Below are 23,112 nucleotides of genomic sequence, written 5' to 3'. Positions count from 1 at the left end.
AATGCCACTGCAGGCCCCATCTGGACACAAGCAACGAGATGCCAACCTCCAGATTCAAGTTTCTTCGGATTTTTTTTAATTATAATTATTATTTTAATAACAACCTGAATCCCAGAACTCGCAGACTGTCCATATTCCCTCCCCTGGGCAGAGGAGAGGGGGTACTTTGAGGGAATGAGGTGGGGATGGGGTGTCTGCCAGGGAGACTCCAACGCCCCCAGCCATCTACTGCCAGGGGTCCCAGAACACTGACACCTCGGGAGGGAGGAGGGCTCCATCTAACACCCCATCCTGAAGCCCTCCCTCCTCCTTCAAGGCCTGGAGATGCCGCAGCTCAGTCCCTGGGCACTAGGGGGAGATTGAGGAAGAGTTGTGGGGGGCGGGGACAGGCCAATTCTGAGCCTTCAACTCCCATCCCCAGGGATCAGGAGGCATTAAAGCTGCATAGGAAGAGGGGGCAGGCAGCTGGCACAAGGCCTGGCAGCTGTGGGAGCCCCCAAAGGCACATTGTGAGGGAAGGGAGGCTCAGACGGAGGGCCCATTGGGCGCAGGGGGCCCAAGCCGCGGGACCCCCGAGGAAGGCAGCTGGGCCAGCTGCTCGGGGCTGGCCAGGGCACGCAGCAGTCCATTCTCCTGCTCCAGCGCGGCATTCCGCTCGGCCAGGTCTCGGATCTGCTCCTTCAGCACCTCCACCTCCTCCCGGACCGCAAACATGAGGTGGGACTTCACCAAGTCCTGGGGGCCCGGGACAGGCAAAGGGTCAGGGGTCCCAGGCCACCCCAACTGCCCAGTGCCTCCAGGGTCTGGGTGTGAGAGATGCCCCTGCTCCCAAATGATGAAGGACCACAGGAGAAGCAGCAAAGCAGGGAAGCGGTGGGGAAGGCGGGGGGCATGGAGCGGAAAGAGGGGACAGAGACAAAGTTAGGGCTTAAAGACAGAGATGGGGGCTGGGTCAGAGACCAAGGGAAATCAGGAGTTCAGGTGGAGACAGGAGGGGGTGAAGAACCCAAGGGAACCCAGCTGGGAGTCAGATGAGGAGCTGGGAGTTAGTATTCCCTAATGAGGACAGCAGAGGAGGGGCAGCAGGACATGAGCTGGGACCACCTGGGACCAAGATGGCTTCTCTTACCATGGCTTGTTCGATCTTGTTGTCAATGCCAACCAGGCTTCCGGAGCCGCTGGGGAGACACAGGGAGATGAGAGGTGAGGGGGAAGAGCAGGTGCCAAACCAGGTGTCTGGACACCGCAGCCAGCTGCCCTCTGGGTCCTTCTCAGAGCAGGCTCTGGCCTCCTCCACAAGCCCCATTCACTGCAGCCTCCCACCCACACCCCTGTCTGTACCTGTGACAGTAGAGAATCAGGGAGAGGAGGGTTTTGTCCATCCCCCGGCGGGGTGAGGGCCGCTGTCCAGGCCCCCCCAGGCCCCGGTGAGGTGGGGGTGCAGATGCCCCTCGGATGGGGGATGCTCCCCGAGGAGAGCAAGGAGAGGAGACACAGCCCCTTTTCCGGGGAGGCCCTGGAGCCATCCCCACCACTCGGGTCTCATACGATGACACCAGGGACTTGACAGAGATGCCTGGCTGGGCCATTCCCAAGGGAAAGGGCTTTAGGCAACCCCCAGAGGGAGAGGGCTGTATCAGATGGACTGCCTGGGGGGCTCAGAGCCCCCCGGGGCAGAGCGGGGTCTGGCTGGTGCCAGGCAGGCGGAAAGGAGACAGTGCCTAGGGGGTGCTGGTCTGAAAGATATACACCGCCCCCCAGGGCAAAGCCTGGCTGCTATTGGCTCCTCAGGGACACGGGGACCCCCTCCCACCAACCTCCATGGTGGGCGGGAATTCCCAGACACGGTCAGTGCCAATGTCCCCTTCTCACCCTGGCACCAATCCCAGAGCAGAGGGAAGGGGGCAGGCTGAGGGAAGTCAGCTGGTGGGCTGGGTCGGGGGAGGGACTCTGGGGCCTGAGGCTTGGGTCAGAGAGGGGTGTGAAGGGTGAGGGACAGCCTGGCCTAGGGAGACGTCCCCACTTCTCCACCCATCCCATCCCCTCTGAACTAACACTGGTCTCCCTCAAGCCCTCAGCTCCACTCTGCTGGGATGGGGGTGGGTGGTGTGGTGTTTCGGATTAACTTGTCATCTTCCTTGGACTTGTAAGCACCCCCTGCCCCAGACACAAAGCCCACATCATGGGTGACCCTGGGGCCTGGCCAGAAGGTCTTCTGAGGGAGAAGAATGGAAAGGTTACCAAAGCAATGAAAACAGAGCCCTGATAAACAAGCACAGCCTATGGATCTGGAACCGGGGTCTCGGGTCTGGGGTCTTGGAGGGAACAAAGACTTGAGGGGAGGTGGGAAAGTGAGGCTGGAGATGGGACATGGAGAATTGGAGCAAGGGTTTTGAAGGCCCTGGGGAGCAGGCCTGGCTGCAGTTTGTTAAGTGGCCACCAGAGGTCGACTCAGGCCTGGCCGAACGGTTCCAGGGCCGGCCTCAGGATCCCTCAAGCAAGTCTTGCCCCTCTGAGGCCAAGGGAGGCCAAGAGTCTGCACAAGTCTTTCGGCCTCGCCCTATCCCCCAAGTCTCCCTCTTGTCACCACTTGGGTCTCAGCCTCCTGCTTCATGCCCTAGCTCATGACCCGCACCTGACCAACCTCTCCCTCAGCCACCTCAGCCCTGGGGCCACCTCTACACCCAGGCCCGCCCCCCCTTGTGCTGCAGGATCACCCATGATCCTGTCCTCCAGCCCTCAGCTTTGCCCCCCTCAGAGTGGGTGATCTCAACATGCGGCATCCTGCACTCCTGTGCTCCGGTTGCAAGCCCTTTCTCCTGATGGTCGGTTCCAACTCGCTTCCCTGTGGGGGGAATTAGCACTCAATTCAAGGTGACCCTTGGATGAGGCCCTGCAGCCAGGAAGGGAGCACAAGGGAGCTGGGAATTTTCCATTTCCTGTCCAAGCTCTGGGTGCAGAAGGCGCTGACAGGTGGAGTAACCAAGGGGGTGACGGGGCCTGAGAGAGCAGGACAGGGTGGGATGGGCGAAGGACACCAGGGACTCCTGGGGTTGGGGGGACAGGACAAGTTTAAGAGTGGAGGGTGAGCCAGCCAGCTGGAGAGCCATGGCAATTTTCAAGCTATTTCAATCTGAGACACCTGGGTGGAGCCTGGGCCACCACAGGTCACCGCCCCCTGCCCCCCTCCCCAGTACACACAAGACACACAGAGACCAAAGAGGGGAAGATTCACAGGAATAGGAACACTGGCCTTGCTTGGCGGACACCCAGGTAAAGATGCCAAGTAAGTTGTTTGTTCTTGCCAGAAATAAAGGAATAATACAACAATAAACATTTGTTGGCTGATAGATGACTATCTCCTGTTTGCCTAAGTGCCGGAGAATTTTTGACAGCACTTTCCACTGTCACATTCTAACGTTAATACTTCAAGGGACCAGGACTCTGGCCGGCAACCCAAACGCTCCCCTTGAGAGCGCCCAGAGCAAGCAAGCTGCAGGCACTGTGCCGGAATCCCTGGGCAGGGCCAGGACCAGGAAGCTTGAAGTTAGCTGGGTGGGATCAGCCCCCACCACAAACCCAAAAGGCGACTGTGTGAATTAGAACAAAATGCCCCCCTTTTCAAGACACTTAGTGCCATCTTTCAGAAAACTCACATGACTTCCAAGTTTTGACGACAGTGATTTCAAATGTGAGTGGCGCCCCCTGGGGTTGTGCATGCATGGTATGCACAACTGGGGACTCTGGCTCTGTGGGACCCTTGGGTCTTGGGGCAAGGACAGCCCTAGAGGCTGGTCTTCCTTTTTGAAGGTCAAATGAAACATCCTCAAAATGAGGACCAGATGAAGAAGCGGGACACCTGGAAGAGGTGGAAAGGTTCTGATTCTGGGGACAAGGGCCAGCTCTACTCCCTAGCTATGTTCGGAGGAGCCCGCAGGGGATGGGCCTGAGGCCAACGAAGTGGCATCCGGCTGCCCTCTCTATACTCCCTCCCGGATCTGTGGTGCCTTTGGGGTGGGGCCAGGCCAGAGTGTGGGGGGGGGGGGTGCAGGGGGGTTGGCTCCTTGCCCAGCTTGGGAGAGCTGTCCCTGCCTCTGTCCTGGAGAGAAAGGGCATCCTAGAGAGGGCTGCCTCCTCCTCTTCTCTTGGGACATAGGCATCCCAGTAGGAGAGTGGAGAATGTGGCTTTGGGGTCAGACCCAGGCTCCGAATGCAGTCCTGTCACTTACTAGCTCGGTGACCTTGAGCAGGTTTCTAAAACCTTTCTTCTCTGAGTCTCAGTTTCTTCATCTGGAAAGTGGGAATCATGGGGTTGCTTTAGTGAGGTGAGAGGTAGCACCTGACCCAACGGAGGCACTAGATAAATAAATGTACTTTTTCTTTCCCAAGTCCCTGGGATTCATTCCCTATAATGCCTGGAATCCCCATGCTGGCCATCTACCCACACATTCCCTCATCCACCCAACTATTTATCCATCTATCCACTTATTCAAGTACCTTCCAACTGCCAGGCCCTGTTGTGGACACATGGTTCTTGCCACCCAGCAGTACATGAGCGGTCTGAATTCACCAGGCACCCTCTGTTCTCCCATCCCCAGATTCTGAGATTGGCAGGCACCCCCCATTCCCCATCTGAGATCCAGGCACTCAACTCCCCAGCCCACTTTCTCTTTGAAAGGGAGGTTCCATGCCACTCAGACCCTGTTCTCCTGCCAGCTCTGGGCACACCAGAGAGGTGAGGTGGGGGCCACATGGCTCACCCCAGGGGCCAAGGGGAATGGCCCAACCCAATCCTACTGGCCCAGCAGGGTGGGGCAGGAGAGGGGCTGGGCTGGGCCAGAGCCCCAGAGGCTTGGAGTGGAGCAGGATAAAGTGAAGCCTGGGTGCCTGACCGGTCAGACTGGGGTGTGGGGAGGGAGTGGGACAGAGGGAGGGAGGGAGGGAGGGAGGGAGGGAGGGGACAAGCCAAAAGAATAGAGCTGAGGAGGCTCCTGGAGGCAGAGCCCTCTAAGAAGGAGAAGTAGGAGGTTGGTTCTGAAATCAACATGGGTGGGGAGGGACAGGGAGCCCTCATGCCAGGGAACCTCCCAGTGGGAGGGAATAAGGGTGGGAAGCTCTGAGAATAGCAGCCATGGGGGCAGGTGACTCCCCGGCCCTGGCCAACCTCACACCTCACCTCATACATTCCTGAGAGCGGGGGAGCCCAGAAGCAGCAATGCCCTGCCCCACTGTGTCCCTCACTCTGGAGGAGCCACCACCAGGCCCCTCGCCCTCCATCCCACTGGCTCCTGGCCACCCCTTCTCTTTCCTCTCTGCCTCCCGCCTCTCCCCAAGGCCACAAGCCCTTTTCTTTGGTGAGACTTAGTCCCTGATTCGGGGTGGGGTGGCGCCATGAAAGACACAAGCAGGCAGGAGAGACTCCCTTCTAGAATAGGTCTCCCCATCACCCATAAAACTCAAGGCTAAGCCCCACCCCTTATTTCCTTCCAAACAGGAAGTCCCTCCTCCCCCCAGAGCCTCAAACAGGAAGTCCCACTCCTCCCTCCAAAATAAAAGTGGTGACTCCCCAGCCTTTCTATCAGTCCCCAGCCAGAAGGGAGCTGCGTGCCTATCTGACTCGCAATTTCGTTCCTCCCTTTTCAGCTTGCTGACATTCCTATGTTGAAACCTGGCCCTCGAAACAGGAAGTTCTGCCCACCGTGCCGCCAAACTGAACGCACATTCTCCCCTGAAGGGCAGACTCCTGCAGATCCTGCTCTCCTGTGCCTCCCCTGTGCCCCACAGCCATCCTCTCCAGATTCTGGCTTGGTGGCTGCAGGGAGGACTCAGCCCTCCTGGTGTTCCGAGCACAGAGAGCAGAACCTCAGGGACGTGCTTTCTTGGCACTAGAAGTCCTAGGATCCTAAAGTAGTGTACACAGTGTCTAAGGATGTTACCTCCAAAGGCTGGCGTTCCATTCTCCTCGGTAGGGAGAAGGAGGTGGGAACCCGGAGGAGACCCACTCCCTATTTGCCTCTCCAGCGCACTTGCCAGTAAATTCTTAGGGTTGGCCAAATGATCGCTAAATCTGCAAGAGCTCTGGAATTTGACAACAATGACTCCCTTCAAACTCTAAAAAAAAGTCTATGATTTGACAATCCTAAGCCAGGGAGTCCCACCCAGCTCTCTCCACAGAGAGGGAGTGGGTCCCAAATCAACTTTGCCCAGTGGTTGTGCCCAGGCCAGGTTTCACTGTTGAAGAGGTCCTCTCCAAGTTCAACTTGGGGGAAGGACACCTACCAGGCAGTTTCATGCAGTTGGCCCAGGTGCTGGGTGGAGATCCAGAGCCCACCTACCTATCATCATCGCTGTCCAGGTGGCCACTGATGGCCAGCATGGAGCGGGCCAGGCTGAGGCTCTGGGCTGCTGCTGCTCCAAAGGGGTCTGGAGACTTGTGAACCAGACTGGCATCGGGGAACAAGTAAAGGGCTGGGGAGCCGGGGCGAGAGTCGAGTGGGGGCACCTGGAGGCAGAGAGGTAGGAATCATCACATCAAGCGCAAGAAAAGAACCGGCCACCTTACAGCGTGCCTAGTAGTCTTCCTCATCTCTCCCCACATACATCCGTTCTCTTCCGAGGACCCAGGAGTCCTGACCCAAAGCCCTTCTCTCGCGCCCAGGTCTGGTGGAGGCATTAGGCAGGTACCAGAGGCAAGGGAAACAGTGTGCATCCCTAAGACTGGGTGTGAGCAGCTTCCAAAAAGTGGCTCACGGGGTACTAGAGTACTAGAGAGGGGGTCTGGCAGGCACTCCAGTACCCTTCCACCAGCTGAACCAGGACCCCCCAATCAGAGGCTAGTCGGAGAGTGTCTGGGCCTTCTGTCATCTGACTTACTAAAGCAACTCAAATGTCACTTCCTCAGAGAGGCAGTTCCCCATCACTGGTCTAGTGAATTCCACTGAACTGTTCTATGTGTGTTTTTTTGTTTGTTTGTTTTTTTATAGCACCTAATAGTATCTGAAATTAAAGTATTTTTGCCTCCCTGCTACTAAAAGGTAAGCTCTAGAGGGTAGAGCTTATAGTTTGTTCAATAACTATTTGTAGAATGAATGAATCCTCAGAAACTGGTCCTCCCCCCCCCCCCCCCATCTTTTCTAGTCTCTACTCTCAAACTTCTCAGATTCAGGTGAGGTTCTGCTCCTGCACTGGGCCCTGGGGGTGGGGGGAGCGGTTAGGTTGCGGAGATGGGGGGGGAGGTGGAGCCTGGGCATGGACCCACACAGCCCAACAGGCGCTGGGGGTGGCTGCAAAAGGGCGGGGGCCACAGGAACAAGACGCCTCTGTGAGGCCCCAGGAGGCCCCTGCTTCTCGGAAAAGCCAAGAACAGAGAGTCCAGAGTGGTTAGAAGGACACAGCAGAGGAAGGGGGCCCAGGTTGTGTCCCCCCGCCCTCCTCCCAGCCTCTCTCCTGAGAGAGGGGAGCCAGACTTCGGGGCACGTGCACACAGGATGTGGGTTGAGGAGAGGGGTCTGGGGGCACTAAGGACAGACGGGCAGGGTCTGCAGGTCCAAGGGAAGCTTGGCCAGGGCTTAATGACAGAGGGACTGGGGCAAAGGGGACTTGCTTTGTAACAGCATGGGGACAGGGACCAGTAAAGGAAACAGCATCTTCTCCCCTGGAGTAAGAACTGACTCAAGAAAAGTAGGGGGCGCAGCATGAGAGATGTGAGCTTGAGGCCAGGAGGGGGTGGGGGAGCCGGTCCTGACCGGTCCTGACAGGGCCCAGACATCCAGTCCCAGGTTATTTTTATACTGTGGTTTGTGCCCAAGGCCAGGAAGGGGGAAAAGTTCTCATTCTCACACTCCCTGCCTTTTCTTCTGCAGTCCAAGGTGTTATTTTCTCCTTCAGGACAGACACATCCATCCCCCACACCCCTGGCTGCCCACCCCCACCCCAGGGACCCAAGCATCCTGCCCCCCAGCCCAGACTTGTTCCTCTTTTGGAGACAGGAAGCAGAAAGAGCAAAGGATTTAACTCTCTCTGGGCTGCTTCCTGCTTTTCTCCCATTCCCCAGTGGCCACCCCCAGTTATCAGTCGTGGAGAGGCCTAGATGCAGGGTCCCAAGACACACAAATCAGCCAGGGAGACAGTGGGACGACCACTTTCTACCCCTCCCTGCCAACCTCGGCAGCTCCCAGAGGCCCAAGCACCCAGCCCCACCTAGGACCTCCACCCTCAATGCCTGAAGCCAGAAGGGGTGAAACCAAGACAGAAGGTAAGGGCCAAAGTGAGGAGGCCACATCTCTGTGATGGAGAGACAGGACTGGGCTATTAGGAAACGGAGACCTGGGCCAAAGGTAACAAATTAAAGGCTAAAGAGAAAGAAAGAAGGTGCAGAATGTAGGGGAAGAAGGAGCCTGAGAAAGAAAAGAAAGGCTGTGTGGGGAGAAGGATGGGCTTCCCAGGGAAAGGGCAGGAAGAGAAAAGAGAGGCTACCTGATGGGACAGACAGGTGGGGAGAGGGTGGCATGGAGGTGGAGGCAGGAAGGCCCAGGCTAGGGACCCAGGCTGAGATGGGCAAGCACCACCCCTCAGGTGTCTCCCCCACCCCAGAACCCAGCCCTTACCTGCCCCATCTCCTCTGGAGCGACCAACTCCATCCTCAGCCGCAGGGCTCCATCCTTAGACCGGGACAGGGGAGGGGTCCCTGTTGCTGAGCCCCCAGCCTCCGCTTCCACCCTCAGGGATGGCAGGGGCGTGGCAGCCCGGGATGGGCCCGCGCTATCCCCAGTCCGGGGCTCTGGGGGGCGCTGCTGGGGTGGGGAGGCTGACAGTGGGGGTGTCTCCACCTTGGCCTTGCCAGGCATTGCCAGCTGGCCCAGCCCCCCGGTTAAGGAGCGGGCCTGAGGTCCAGGGGAGGTGGGGGGCGGACGGAGCCAGGAGGTGGGGCCCTGAGACAGGCCTGGCTGTGGAGTTGGGGCACCCAGGCCCAAGCTGGCCAGCTCCAACCTGGAATCCAGAGATCTGCCCCCAGTGCCTCCTGAGGCCCCTCGAATTCCCTCCAGGAGCCGGCCAAAGCCTGGGGGCTCCAGGTCTCTCTCGTAAACATCCACACACGTCCAACGGCCTCGGCGGTAAGGCTCTCCCAGGCCGTGGGGCAGCTTTACCACCCGGAAACGGGAGGCAGGGGCCCCAGGCGGTGGGGAGCCATTCCGGGGGGTGCTCTTGCCCCCCTGCTCGGGGTTGGGCTCCCCATTAGGCAGGCGGGGTGGGGGCCCAGTGGGGGTGGGCAAGGCAGGGGGCTCAGAACCCCCTGGGCTCCCTGGGCCCTCATAGTCCGTGGTGACGCTGGTGATTTGGAAACTACTCTTCTTCTTGCCCCCACTCATGGTCCCTGGGGCTAGGACTCAGCCAAGGTGGGCGGGGGTGCAGCTGGGGCTCCTCGAAGGGGCTCAGGCACCCCTGGAACAGGGGGGCCACATGGCGGGGGCATCAGGGCCCCTGGGGACATCTGGGTCCGACATGGCCGGAGGGCCCTGCAGGAACTGGGGGTGCTGGGTTGGTGAAGGGAGCACAGGGCAGGGGAGGCGGCAGGAGGTGGGGGCAGGGGCAGGTTTTTCCTGCCGCTGGCGCTGCCCAACTCCAGAGCTGAGTTTGCAAACTGGAAAAAGAGAGAGAGAGAGAGAGAGAGAGAGACTGTGAGAAAGCAGTGGGCAGGCCACCTCTGGGGCTTCCTCTCTGGGGAGCAGAATGGGGGAGGAAGGGGAAACCGCCAGAGACCCAGAGACAAAGAGACAGAGACGAAAGAGACCAGGAGATCCCAGCCGTCCCACAGAGTAGGAAGAGGCAGCCCAGACCCAAAGTTGGGCATTTCTTCCCTGGGATTCAAACTCGCAAGACCCAGTTACCCGAGGGCGGGGGGCTCCAGGGCCTTGGTTGAGCAGGGGTGAAGCAGTTTTTCAGCCTGGCCCCGCCGCTGAGAGGCCTCTGCCGGGTGTCCGGGCCCCCGCACCCCAGCTCCCCCATCCCTGGGGCAGGCCCTGCCCCGCTGCCCCAGCGCCCCGCCCAGCCCAGAGCCATACCTCTCGGCCTCGGCCACCGAGCTGGGCCGGGGGTCCCGGCCGCCTAAGATGTCGGGTTGTCCTTCCCCTGGGGCCTCTTGGCCCCAGCAGCGCGGGGGGCGCAGGCGGGAATCAGAGGCTGTCCAGTTCTCTTCGGGGACCGCACTTTGCCCCACAAGGCATCTCAGTAAAAAGTTTGCTCTCCGGAAAAGAAGGATCCCCCGCCTCCTTGGTGGAACCCAGGCGCGGCCTCTGAAGCCCCAAGGGTCTCCAGACCGGTGCGGGAAGAGGCGGCTCTGCCCCCCCGCCCCCCGCCCCCGATCCTCCAGGTGGAGCCGCCTGGGTGGTTGGGGCGAGTGGGTCTCCCAAAACTCCTCCGCGTGGCACGGCTGGGTCTCTCTTCGCTTCTCGGCTCCTCTCGGTTCTGTCTCTCTGCCTTTCTCTTTCTGGGCTGTTGACAACCCCCACACCAGGAAGTCCTGCCTCCTCGGGCCTGCTGACTGCTCCTCTCCTCCTCCTCCTCCTCCTCCTCCTCCTTCCCCTCTTCCTCCCCTTCCTCCGCCCTCACTGCCTCCTGGGGCTCCTGGCCAGCTGGCCCGGGGCCAGGCCTGCCAGCACCGCTGCTGGTGGAGTTGCTGCTGCTGCTGCGGCGGCGGCGGCGGCGGCGGCGGCTGCTCCCGGGGCCCCCAGAACCGGCTTAACCCCACACCTGCTGGGCCGTAGCCCAGCGCTTCCTCGGAGGGAGGGGCTGCGGAGGGCGGAGAGAAAGGGGAGGACCTTGCGGGTAGGCCAGGGATTCCCTTACTTGTAGGCACTTGCTGCCATTGGCCTACCGATCCACAGAAGAGTGGGAAGGAATTTACCCGGGACTCTACTGGGTGCCACCCCATGAGCACCCAGTCAGTGTTTGGGTGCTGCTGCAGCTGTTAGTGTATCTTTACTGGTTTCTACAGTAACGGTATGAGGAAGGTCCCGTTACCCTTCTCTGTCCTTATTTTAAAAAGTGGATTATTATGACAATCTGCAAACATGCCCCCAAGTAGAGAGAATGTGATAAAGTCCCAGGTACCCATCATGCAATTTCCACAATGATCAACTCGCAACCAACCTTGGTTCATCTATACTCCCAATATCTTTTGTTGCATTGTGCTGGAGTATTTGAACCAAACCCCAGGCACCGCAGTATTCCTCTTTTTGGATGTGGATATTGAGACCGTAGGTTCAGAAAGGCTGTCAGTGGTGCAGCTGGGACATTCTGGACACCCAGGTATGCCCTTGTCTGGCCCTCACATGGAGAAACAAAGATGTGCTCAGAAAGGTGCCCACTTGGACTTGCACTTTCTCTCCAACCGTGGTCACATGTACATGTGTGTGTATGCACACACAGCCACCCACACAGATGCACCTGAAGACAAACCCAGGGGGCCTAAAGCACCCCACCTCTCCCATCCCCTCCCTCCTTCGCCATGGAGAATCCTCACACAGGCTTGAAGGGTTTACTGAGTGCTAGGTGTGAAAAAATAAGCCCCCAACGGCCATTTTCTCTTTTTTGGCACCCTCAATCAACCATCTGAGCAAAAGCAGTGTCTAAAGGCCACAACTGCCTTCACTCTTGGGCTCATTAGGAAATGGATTCTGATTCATTTTGGTCAAATAGAACTATTCTTGAGCACATTAAAAATTCCTCGTATTGGTCGGCTTTACATAGTTATCTCATGGATTTTCAAAACATGAGGCTAAGCTGCAGGGTTTAGCTCCAGTGTTTCTGCCGAGGTAACTGGGGCTCCTAGGCATTCGGTTATCTGCCCTAGGCCTCGGAGCTAGTATTTGATGGCATGGAGACCAGGACTGGCTGACACATCCCCTTCTTCTTCAGCTTTAGCTCATGGAAAATTTTAACCACTCTTCAGGGTTAGGGGAAAAAAATAATGCCTCCTGCCTCCACGTTTATATATTTATTCTGTATTTCTTTATTAAAATGCATCTGCACTCTGCCTCTATCCCTCCATGGTAACAATAGCTACCACAGCCAGGTCCCAGGTCCTCCCAAGTCCTGAGGTCCAGGAAGCAGCCGCCCACACAAACCCCCCACTCCTCAACTCTCTCCCCTTTGGCAATATTCAGAACACCTCCCTGCTGCTCCGCCCCCAGATCCTCCTTCCTTCAGCGCTGACTCGCTGCAAACTATTCGAAATTTATCTTTGGACGCTCCCGGTCCTACCAACTCAGACACTCAGCCTCAACTTGGACTCCTCCGCGTCTACAGGCCCTGGGACATTGCTGGTCCCGGCGCCAAGTGTTTATTGCATGAATACATAAAAATTCGTTCACACTAAGGTGTAAATGTGAAAGGGCTGTTATGTATTTTAATGGGTTACCTTTTTGGGGGGGGGGACAATAATACCCCTTTAATGTATTTTACGACTTACAAATCTCCTTGTATTCTTTTGCTGCCCCAACAACTTTATGGAGGTAAATATGAGATGAGGCATCTTTCAGAGAGGTTGTGTGATTTGCCCAAAGCCACACAGCACATCTGCAAAGATCTGCCATATAAGGTAACGTGCACAGGTTCCGGAAATTAGGGGTGGATATCTTTCGGGGGTCCCTTTTTCAGCCACTTAGGGGTAGAACCCAGGTCTTCTTGCAGCTAATGTGTGGCAAAGGGATTTCCGAGGGAGGATTTCTCCGAGCTGAAGAGAAATATGATGGGGGACTGAGGAAGTGGGCGCGAGCTCGCGACCCTGAACGGCCGCCTCGTCCGCACCCGGACCGTTGCTACGGTGGTCCCAGTCAAAGGTCGACCCCTGGGGCACCCAGGACCTGGCGGGCGCCGCTGCCGAGTCAAAAGTTACTGGGGAAGGATGATTTGGGCTCCGGGGGCGGACTGGAGTAAGCCTTTGAGCTCAGGCGGTGAAACGAGGTCCGGGCGCCCGGGAGTCTTCAGGGATAGGCGAGTCAGCTCCGGTGCCCTCCCCGCACCTGGGGGGGGGGGGGCGGCAGGAAGATGGGGTGCAGCCAAGGGAGCCCGCCCCCTGCTGGGCAGAGACTCGGAGGGTCGGGCTCGCTACTCTCCGAGCCCCTCGGCCTGGAAAGCGGCACCCCCTGCCGGCCTCGTCACCCCACTGCACTCAGGGCCCCGCAGCCGCAGCCTCGCCCCGGCCCCACGCGGGGTGCGCACCCGGGAAGCGCCGAGCGCGCACGGGGTACGCGCGGGGGTGCAGGACCCGGGCTGCCACCGGGGGGCGCCGCTACGCGCTGCGCCCCACTTTGCTCCGCCGGGGCTTTGGACACCGAACCAAACACCGCCCAGCCGTGCAGGGGCAGAGGGGCGACGAAGAGCGGACGCCTCAAAGCGGGGGCGGGCCGGCGCCAGGTCCCCCGCGCCCTTTCTCCAAGTCCCCCCCCCCCCCCGCAGGCTCCGCGGGCTCGGCGTCCCCCGTGCCTCCCACCCCAGCCTGGCGGCGCAGCGCGGCGCGGCCGCTCCCACTCCGTCCTTGGAGGGTGTGGAAGGGTGGGTTTGGGGCCGGGGGCGGGTCTGGGGGCGGACCCGGAGGCGGGGCTGTCTCTGCGGCAGGGCCCAGCTCGGCTCCCCCCGGTCTCTCTCTGTCTCTCCTCCTCCCTCCTCCTGCTCCGGGCGGAGCCCGGCATGGGGGGGCCGGCGCCCGGCAGGCCAGGTACGGTGATGTGGAAATTGGGGATCCTTGGTGCGGGGAGGTTTGATGGGGGGACAGGGAGTAGTGAGGATTGGCGGGGCGAGAGACGGAGAAACCCAGGGTAGCAGGACAAGGGGAAGGGGAGGGGTGCCCGGGAACCTGGGGCCCTTGGATGGAGAGGGGAATGAAGCCGCCAGGTTTGGAACAAACAGGGAAGGGAGAGGACGGCAGTGAGGAGGGGCGCCTAGGAGGAGAGGTGAGGCCGACGGTGAAAAGGAGAGTGTGTTTGGGGGGAGGGAAACCAAAGCAGGTATGGAGGCCGCAGCTCAGAAGGTAGCTGTGGGGCCAGACTAGAGACCCCGCGGGTGGGATTGAGGGCAGGGACTGGAAGAGGGAAGCCGGGAGCCTCCCAGATCCTGGAGGAGGAAGAAGGTGATTTGGGCCATCATGGAGAGAGGTGGAGACGGTCACCGAGGGGCCAGGGTTGCAGGAATAGGGGTGGACCGAGGCCCGGGCCCAGGAAGAGGACCGGAAGGGGGACCTGCCCGCAGGGAATGGAAATAGATGTTTGGGTAGTATTGTAGATACCCAACTTGGAGTGCCCCCACCCCTTCCCCAGCATCCCCACCCTGCCCTCATGACACCCCCTGCCTCGGGGCCCAAGACGGGGTGGGGATTCAGACTGTCCCCCCTTCCCCTGTGGGGTGCGATGTACGCAAATAGGCCCCAGTATAACTCCTTGTCTGTAGGTATGTCCAGTTCTGTGTAGCCGATCTGTGTGTGTCTGGAGGTCTCTGTGTGCTGTGGGTGTGTCGGGGGTGTTTATGTCTGTATGTGTCTGCCTGATGCTAGGTTGTGTTTACCCATGCCGATCTATGTGTCTGGTCCTCTGTTTGTAGATATGGGTTCTGTGGCCTGGTGGTTTGTGTGTCTGAATGTGTGTTTGTGTGGCTGTGGGGTTGCTGTGCATTTGTGGGGCCTGTCTGTGTGGTAGATCAGGATGTATTTACAGGATGGGAATCTGTGTCGAGCTGATCTCTCCAGAATGTGTGTTTGTGGCTCTGGACATCTTTGTCAGGGTGTGTGACTCTGTGTACACATGTCCTCCTATGTCTGTCTGTCTACGGGTCCTAGAGGCAGTGTTGGGTTTTCTGTGCTTCCATCTGTTTTCCACTCTCTGAGGACCCAAGTCACATCTCCGCTTCTCTCTCTCCCTCTCTCTCTCTCTCTCTCTCTCTCTCTCTCTCTCTCATTCATTCCTGGCCCCCACCCACCCCACATCTTCCTTTTTTTCCTTCTCATCTCCACCAAGTGGATCCGGGACCCAGGGAGGGCCGCCCCCCGGGCCTGGTGGCGCTGAGCAGGGCCCCCCAGCCCCCACCTCCTGCCCCACGACATGAACCTCCTCTACCGAAAAACCAAGCTGGAGTGGAGGCAGCACAAGGAGGAGGAGGCCAAGAGGAGGTAAGGCTGCGGTCCCAGATTGCCCTCTGGGCTGTCCCACACCTCTGCTTCCCCGGTGGCTGGACCACATCCCTGTGCCCTTCCTGGCTCCAACAGCCTCGTCATGAGTCTGGTCTTAGAGTCTATGCTCAGTACAGAATTGCTGGCATTGCATACACCCTGTCCCCACCCTGCTCCTGGCTCCTGGCTCCAGCCCTCGTCCTGGCCTCATGGGGGGCTTCTGGCTCAGGAGCACCCTGTTGGCTCTTCCCCACCCCTGGAGGCCCGAGTCACCCCTTCCTGACTCACCTCTGGCCTGTAGTCTCCTTTCTGTCAATGTGGGGCTGGCTCCAGGCACCCCTGTCACCTGACCTTGGTAGGGGCAGACCCTGCTACCCTCATGGTCCAGGGACTGAGTCATTTGAGGGGCACCAGAGAAGATCCATTTGCCCCCCTCCCAGCCTCCTCTGCTGGGGGAGATGAGGGGGCCAAGCGACAGGGTTTTGTGTGTGTGTGTGTGTGTGTGTGTGTGTGTGTGTGTGTGTGTGGTGGGAGACGTGAAGGCTGGGTCCTGCAGAAGAGCCAGGGCTGGGGACCTCTCCCTGCTTGCCCTCTCTCCTTGCCCTCCCAGGGACCTGGATCCTGGCCTCTCCGCTCTCGCTCCCCTCTCTCTTCATTCCCATTGACTGCACAGCCTCTTGGAGCCTGAGTCAGAGCCACCTCCCTGCTCCCTTCTCCCTCCTTGAAACTGTGGAGTTTAATTCTTTTTGTTAATTAGATTAATCAGAGCTATGACTACAGTGATCTCTCCCTAATGAAGGGTTAGTAGACAGGGCCTTAATGAGAGCCCACCCCACAGTGGCTCTCCCCTTTTCCCTGCCAGCCGCCCCTCCCTTCACTCACACAGAAGCTCAGGGACAGTGAAAGGGAATGGGGGTGAGCCTGGGAGGTTGACAGAAAGGACAGCACCGAGGGAGAGGAAGAGAGAGGGGAAGGGAGGAAAAGGATCAGCAGGGGGAGGCCGATGCGGCTGTGCGGCCCTCATCTGGGAATGGAGGCGCGGGGTGGTGTGGGAGCACAGGCCGTGGTAGCTGGACGTGACGGGAGGCCAGAGACCAGGTGTGGGCCAGCCTGAGCCTGGGAGGAGCAGGGCCGTGATGGCAGGTGTATGTGCCAGACAGGGCTGTGCTGCCTGCGTGTGCATCTCTCTACCTGTGCATGAAGCCGTCCACACGAGTGCCGTGTGCCAGATATGCCCAGGCTGGGATCACACAGCTCCAGCGATACTCCTCTGCACACATACTCATCCCTTCTCTCATCCCTGCTCACCTCTCTTCCCCAATCTCCTTGTCTTTTTTAAAGCCTAGGGATTCTGCCTGACGTTTCTAGTTTAGTGCCCTGGACCTTCGGGCAGCCTTCCATCCCCACCCCAGGCCCCTTCCTCCTCTTCCTTCTCCTCGAGGCTCCTCCTCCTCCTCCTCCTCCTCCTCCTTGGAGGCCACAGGGTTGCACACCCCTCTTAGGGTAGAGGAGGGGGAGGCCCAGGCCTGAGGCCCAACCTTTGTTCCATCTTTCTCTCTCCAGCTCCAGTAAGGAGGTGGCCCCTGCAGGCTCCGCAGGGCCCGGGGCCGGCCCAGGGCCTGGGGTCCGCGTGCGGGACATCGCCTCGCTGCGCCGCTCCCTCAGGATGGGCTTCATGACAATGCCAGCCTCCCAGGAGCACACCCCCCACCCCTGCCGCAGCGCCATGGCCCCACGCTCACTCTCTTGCCATTCAGTGGGCAGCATGGACAGTGTTGGGGCTGGGCCTGGGGGGGGAGGTGGGGGTCTCACAGAGGACAGCAGTGCCCGAAGACCCCCTGCCAAGCCCCGGAGACATCCTAGCACCAAGCTCAGCATGGCAGGGTCGGGGGCAGACATGCCCCCAGGCAAGAAAGCAGGTGAGATACCCCCAACCCTTCCCGGGAGCTGGGGGAGCTGGGAGGATCCATTCCAGGCCAAGAGAGGCCTACAGGGGAGGGTCCATTCAGGGAAGAACCAAGGAAATGGAAGGTTCCATTCTCAGAGGGAGTGGGGGGAGGGTTGTTTCTTTTTGGAAGGGCCTGAGATGAACCATTCAAGGGTAGGGGAAGCTCCCTGAAAGCCCATTCCTGGGGAGGGGGTGGCCTGGAAGGGACACGTGAAGGTGGAACAGAATTTAGGGTGGGAGCTGCAGATTCCAGGGAGTTCATTGGAAGGATGATAGCGCTGGCTGGTAGCAAAGGAACCTATGTGCTTTAAGTTGAGGAACGTGGGGGAAATAAAGAGGCAGATATGTCCTTGCAGATGGGGTAAGAGATGAGAGGGGGTCTGCCCATCTCCTTCCCCCACTAAGAGCCCAGTTTATTTTTCTCTTTCCCATTCTGCCCAGGCTCACAGAAGCCAACCCCAGAGGGCCGAGAGTCCAGCCGGAAGGTTCCTCCGCAGAAGCCCAGGCGAAGCCCCAACACTCAGCTCTCTGTCTCCTTTGATGAGTCCTGCCCCCCAGCTCCCTCTCCTCGAGGGGGGAATCTGCCCCTTCAGCGCCTCAGTAGGGGGTCCTGCGTAGCTGGGGACCCTGAGGTGGGTGCCCAGGAAGAGGAGCCCGTGTACATTGAGATGGTGGGGGATGTCTTCAGGGGAGGAGGGCGAAGTGGAGGGGGCCTGACTGGGCCCCCTCTTGGGGGCAGAGGCCCGACCCCTCCAGCTGGTGCCGACTCGGACTCGGAGGAGAGCGAGGCTATATACGAGGAGATGAAGTACCCACTGCCCGAGGAGGCAGGGGAAGGCCGGGCCAATGGGGCCCCTCCATTGACCGCAACCTCCTCGCCACACCAGCCTCAGGCCCTGCAGCCCCACACCCACCGCCGGCCAGCTTCAGCCCTCCCAAGCCGGAGGGATGGGACACCTACCAAGACCACTCCTTGTGAAATCCCGCCACCCTTCCCCAACCTCCTCCAACACCGTCCTCCGCTCCTGGCCTTCCCCCAAGCCAAGCCTGCTTCCCGAACCCCTGGCGATGGGGTCTCAAGGCTACCGGTCCTCTGCCACTCGAAGGAGCCAGCGGGCTCCACCCCAGCTCCCCAAGTGCCTGCCCGGGAGCGGGAGACGCCTCCCCCGCCGCCTCCGCCTCCTGCTGCCAACCTGCTGCTGCTGGGACCCTCAGGCCGGGCCCGGAGCCACTCAACACCGTTGCCACCCCAGGGCTCTGGCCAGCCCCGGGGGGAGCGGGAGCTCCCCAACTCCCACAGCATGATCTGCCCCAAGGCGGCAGGGCGCCCGCAGCCCCTCCTGCCCCAAGCCGCCTGCTCCCTGGCCCCCCCAAGGACAAGGCTGTGTCTTACACCATGGTGTACTCGGCGGTCAAGGTGACCACGCACTCCGTCCTGCCAGCTGGTCCGCCCCTGGGTGCTGGGGAGCCAAAGACGGAGAAGGAGATCTCAGTCCTCCATGGGATGCTGTGCACCAGCTCGAGGCCCCCAGTGCCTGGGAAGTCCAGCCCCCACAGCGGGGCCATGGGCGCAGCAGCTGGGGTCCTCCACCATCGTGGCTGCCTGGCCTCCCCGCACAGCCTTCCGGACCCAACCGCAGGCCCCCTGACTCCCCTCTGGACCTACCCAGCTGCAGCAGCTGGGCTCAAGAGACCCCCTGCCTATGAGAGCCTCAAGGCTGGGGGGGGTGCTGAATAAGGGCTGTGGAATGGGGGCCCCATCCCCCATGGTCAAGATCCAGCTTCAGGAGCAAGGGACCGATGGGGGTGCCTTTGCCAGCATCTCCTGCGCCCATGTCATCGCCAGTGCAGGGACACCAGAGGAGGAAGAAGAGGAGATGGGCGCCACGACATTTGGGGCAGGCTGGGCTCTACAGAGGAAGGTCCTGTATGGAGGGAGGAAGGCAAAAGAGCTGGACAGTGAGTGAGGGGTAGGAATTTGGGGGTGGGGGACTGGGGATGCCCGTGATGATTTCAGGGAAGTGTTGGAAGGGTTATTTGGAAGCCACAACCCATTGTCCTGAAGTGGGAAGTTTTCAAGGAGACCAGAGAATAAGGGCATGCAAGAGACTGAGAGGAGGGGGTCCCCACATGTTCACTGGAGGGGCAAGGAAGATCTGCAATGGGAAGGGGCTGGAATCTGGCCCCAAGAGTAGCCTCCTGCCCGGTCCTGCTCTACTCCCTGCCCTTCCCTTTGCTAGGCTGCAGGGGTGTGTGTTTGTGAGTGTGCGCACACGAAGGGCTAAACACAGCTGCCTCCCAGCTGTTGCCATGGCAACCCATCCAGACAGGAGGGAGAGGAGAGGGAGGCCCCTACCGTTGCCTGGCAACGCAATGCTCTGCCAGGCCTCCTCTTGGAGCTGAGCTTAGTTCACTTGCAGCCCTTCCCCCAACAACCTCCCCCTTCCCACTTCCTGGCTCAGGATTTGGGATCTCCCCCTCCTGGGGAAGACCAGGGCTCCTGTCTCTGTTTCAGATGGTGGTCATTCTGGCCCTATCAGAATGATAGGAGGGGCTCTGGGGCTAAAGCTGGGGCAGGGGAGTCCCCTTTGACCACAGAAAAGGGTTTGACAAGAGCAAATATCTGATTCTCAGCCCAGGGATGGTACCAGTGGGTGGAAAGGAAAGTGGCAGTAATGGGGTCCTGTGTGTGTGTGTGTGTGTGTGTGTGTGTGTGTTTGGGCAGTGTGAGGTAGGGTCCCTGCCTTCCCAGCTGTGACTTCCAAAGGGGCAGTTACTTCTGGTCCCTGCATGCCATGGTGTGTGTTGCTGGGGGGACAGCAAGACCCTTCTCATGTGTAGGCACTGAGCTCCCCTTGTCATCCCAGCAGAGATCGAGGATGGTGCCCGGGCCTGGAACGGCAGTGCCGAGGGTCCAGGCAAGGTGGAGCGTGAGGACAGGGGCCCTATGGCATCAGGGATCCCGGTGAGGAGTCAGGGGGCAGAGGGCCTGCTGGCCAGGATCCACCACGGAGGGGACCGAGGAGGGAGCCGCACGGCGCTGCCCATACCCTGCCAGACGTTTCCTGCCTGCCACCGCAATGGAGGTGACACCCTTCCCACACCCGGACACAGATGGGGCTGGATGGGGGAAATCTCTCTGGGTCCATGTCCCGGGCCCTCCATTTTACCACCACATGTCAATTCCCTTTCCTCCTCTGCTGAGTCCTGGGCAGCCTGGAAGGGGCTGCCCTCTGGGAACTTCGGGAAGGGAACCTGGAGGCCCCGACCCCTCCTCACTTCTCATTTTCCACCTCAGACTTCACGGGAGGCTACCGCCTGGGGCGCTCCGCCTCCACCTCTGGAGTCCGGCAGGCCGCGCTCCACACACCCCGGCCCTGCAGCCAGCCTAGGGATGCCCCAAGCCAGGTGAGGAGGAGGAGGACGGAGTTGGGTTTTCTTTTATTTGTGAAGGAGCGGGTAGAGAAGAAAGCCTGGGTATGGAAAGAAAAGTAGGAGGTCAGCCTGGGCTGGCACAGTCTAATAGGGGTTCAGAGGAGAGTTGGGGCAGGGGGGGAGGCAGTGATCCTGGGAAGAGCCTGTATTAATCAGATGGACAGCCAGGCAGGGCCACCACTAGCCTGCTGTGTGCCTCTGTGCATTTAGGAAAAGGTGTCTCTTTGGGGTGGAATGGGGCGGGACCAACTCAAAAAATGCATTCTGCAGTTTGTTAAAGGTGCCCATTCCTCAGGGTGAGACAGGCCCAGCCTGGCCGGTACCCTGTGAGGCCAAGGGTGCAAGGGCTGGGTTCCTGTCACCCACTCCCCACCCCCAGCTAGAGGGGAGAGGACAGAGGCCTTGGGGGGCATGACAAGAACTTGTTTCTGGGGAAAGGCATCGGTCTTTGCAGTGGGGGACAGGACCTGGTCACTCCGAGGTCCTTGACCCCCCCCTTATTCCTTTCTCCCCTCGTCGAGGGCCGGCGGCGGGAGGAAGGGGCACAGACCCACCCCGCGCTGCCGCTGCCGCTGCCCCTACCGCCTCAGCCTGCCCGTGAGCGCGATGGCAAGCTGCTGGAGGTGATAGAGCGCAAGCGCTGCGTGTGCAAGGAGATCAAGGCCCGCCACCGCCCCGACCGAGGCCTCTGCAAGCAGGAGAGCATGCCCATCCTCCCCAGCTGGCGGCGGGGGCCCGAGCCCCGCAAGTCCGGCACCCCACCCTGCCGCCGGCAGCACACGGTCCTCTGGGACACTGCCATCTGAGGAGGCCGGGAGGCCGGGGCACCGGACTGGGGAGCGGGGCGGGGGTGCCAGAGACTTGCCTTGAAAGAGGGACACTTGAAGGACCAGGTGAGAGAAAGCCAGGGAGAACCCCTGCCTTCCACCCTAACCCCCGGAGACGGGGAGTGCGCCAGGCCCACCGGGCTTGGGGCGCCAGCCGCGCCCCCTGAGATGTGGGGGAGGAGGGTTTGTTTGAGGTTGGAAGTGAGGGCCTCCGCTGCTCTCCCAGCTGGGCGAGGTAGACTCCTCCTCCTGAGAGGGCAAAGGCCAAGCCAGAAGTCAGCGTGGGGGAGGAGGGAAGGGAAGGGAGGAAGGAGGGCGGGTCAAGTGAAGGACGGGGCTAGAGTGTGAGGTAGAGGGGCTCTTTTATAAGAGCCGGGAGTGGGGAGGGGGTATTTATTTCATTATTTATTTTAGTTGGGAGGGCAATTCTGGGCCCTTCTGACCTACTCCTGGGCAGGGAGCAGACAATGGTGGGCAATTAAAGGGAACCAAGTTGGCGCTCTCCCCAATGCCTGAAGGCCCCACCATCCGCGCCCACCCCCAAGCTGGGGATCAGTCTGGAGTGGGGAGCCCAGTGAGAGAAGGGAGGGAGGGGCTCCGGTGAGCTGAGGGCCGCAGACTCATTACAGTACTTACCAATGGCCAGAATTTGGTAGTGAGTGTGGCCTGCTGTGAAACAGGCATTTTATTTAGCTCTGGGGTGAGGGTCTAGCACCAGGGATGGGCGGGATGATGGGGAAGGAGGGACATTTTAGCGGGTGGGGGGTGGGTAGGGTATTTATTTAAATTTTAAAAAATCAGAAGAGATGTCAGGAACTTTTTTTTAATTCCTTTCTTTTCAGAATAATATATTAAAAGACTAACGATCCTAGAACTGGCTTCTTCTATTTCAGTGTGCTCCGCTTTTCTTACACCTGTTTCTTTTCCCTCTTGCCCCATGGTTGGTGGGAGTTGGAGGTGGTGCAGGGAGGGGTGAGTGGCTGTGGCAAGTAACAGGGAGAGGTGGAGTTTGAGGTAAGTCTTTGGGAATGCCACCATGCTGTGATTCAGCAAGCATTTACTGAGCCAGCATCTGATATGTGTTTGGCAATACACTCATACAGAAGGAATATTCAGACTGAAGCCTGCCCTCAAGCAGCTTATAGTCTACTCAGGGGGAGGAGACACCTGAGACAACACCGGACAGTGCTACAGCAGTAAGGGGGCTGGGAGTGGCTGGAGTAATCTAAGGCTTCCTGGAAAGTGAGCCTAAAAGGACAGGTAAGGTTTGGATGAGCGAGGGGGAGGAGGGACCGTCCCAAGGTCACAGTATGATTATCTGCAGAAGAGTAGGAGATGGAGGTGGGGCAGGCAATGTGTGTAAATAATGCAACGGGCAATGAGTCAACCATGATGAAGATGGTTCGGAGAGATGGGCATCAAAGCAAGATGCTCAGCCTCAAGAAGCAATCACGGGAGAGGATAAAAAGTGTCTGGGAGAATGGAGGGCAAGGGACATTTTGTAAGATGCAGCTGAAAGAACAGCCCCTGGTGGGGAATGAAGGAGCCAAAGGGGGGATCCTTGAAGCCCAAGTTTGGAGCTCCTATGATTGGGTAATGAGCACCTTGACAGACCAAAGCAAGATTCTTTTGAGGGAAGAATTTTGGATTGGAAGCAATGGTTAATATCCAGGCTGAAAGGTTTGTTACCAGCCAGAACAGTGTGGTGGATGGCACAAGAGATGTTTTTAAGCAATCTGAAG

General features: G+C 59.4%; 2 protein-coding genes across 2 annotated transcripts; one reads left to right on the top strand and one right to left on the bottom strand.

Annotated features, from left to right (window-relative positions):
• Positions 1-53: 53 nt before the first annotated feature.
• Positions 54-10,495, bottom strand: TSC22D4 (TSC22 domain family member 4). Its single transcript, XM_030299996.2, has 5 exons — positions 10,062-10,495; positions 8,607-9,640; positions 6,336-6,502; positions 1,130-1,178; positions 54-735 (listed from the first exon to the last, which is right to left on the bottom strand). The coding sequence occupies exons 2-5, from the start codon at positions 9,366-9,368 to the stop codon at positions 526-528; spliced, it is 1,188 nt and encodes a 395-aa protein (XP_030155856.1). The 5' UTR covers positions 9,369-9,640; positions 10,062-10,495; the 3' UTR covers positions 54-525.
• NYAP1 (neuronal tyrosine phosphorylated phosphoinositide-3-kinase adaptor 1) lies at positions 8,088-22,119 on the top strand. The gene is given in 9 exon segments (XM_030299948.1): positions 8,088-8,254; positions 15,009-15,160; positions 16,724-17,079; positions 17,550-18,431; positions 18,434-18,828; positions 18,830-19,067; positions 19,979-20,194; positions 20,407-20,516; positions 21,092-22,119. Coding segments are annotated over 8 exon segments (2,523 nt in total). The 5' UTR covers positions 8,088-8,254; positions 15,009-15,092; the 3' UTR covers positions 21,350-22,119.
• Positions 22,120-23,112: the final 993 nt, after the last annotated feature.

This window comes from Lynx canadensis, chromosome E3 (assembly GCF_007474595.2).
Source record: "Lynx canadensis isolate LIC74 chromosome E3, mLynCan4.pri.v2, whole genome shotgun sequence".
NCBI classification, from domain to species: Eukaryota; Metazoa; Chordata; class Mammalia; order Carnivora; family Felidae; genus Lynx; species Lynx canadensis.
This window is presented reverse-complemented; position numbering and strand designations above follow the sequence as displayed.

Bases quoted from the DNA above. Each gene is read 5' to 3' on its own strand.
- TSC22D4 (XM_030299996.2), bottom strand. From the start codon at position 9,368: ATGAGTGGGGGCAAGAAGAAGAGTAGTTTCCAAATCACCAGCGTCACC. The intron at 6,503-8,606 runs GTAAGGGCTGGG...CTCTGCCTCCAG, and splicing joins CTCCAGAGGAGATGGGGCAG to GTGCCCCCACTCGACTCTCG. The intron at 736-1,129 runs GTAAGAGAAGCC...CCGGGCCCCCAG, and splicing joins ACAAGATCGAACAAGCCATG to GACTTGGTGAAGTCCCACCT.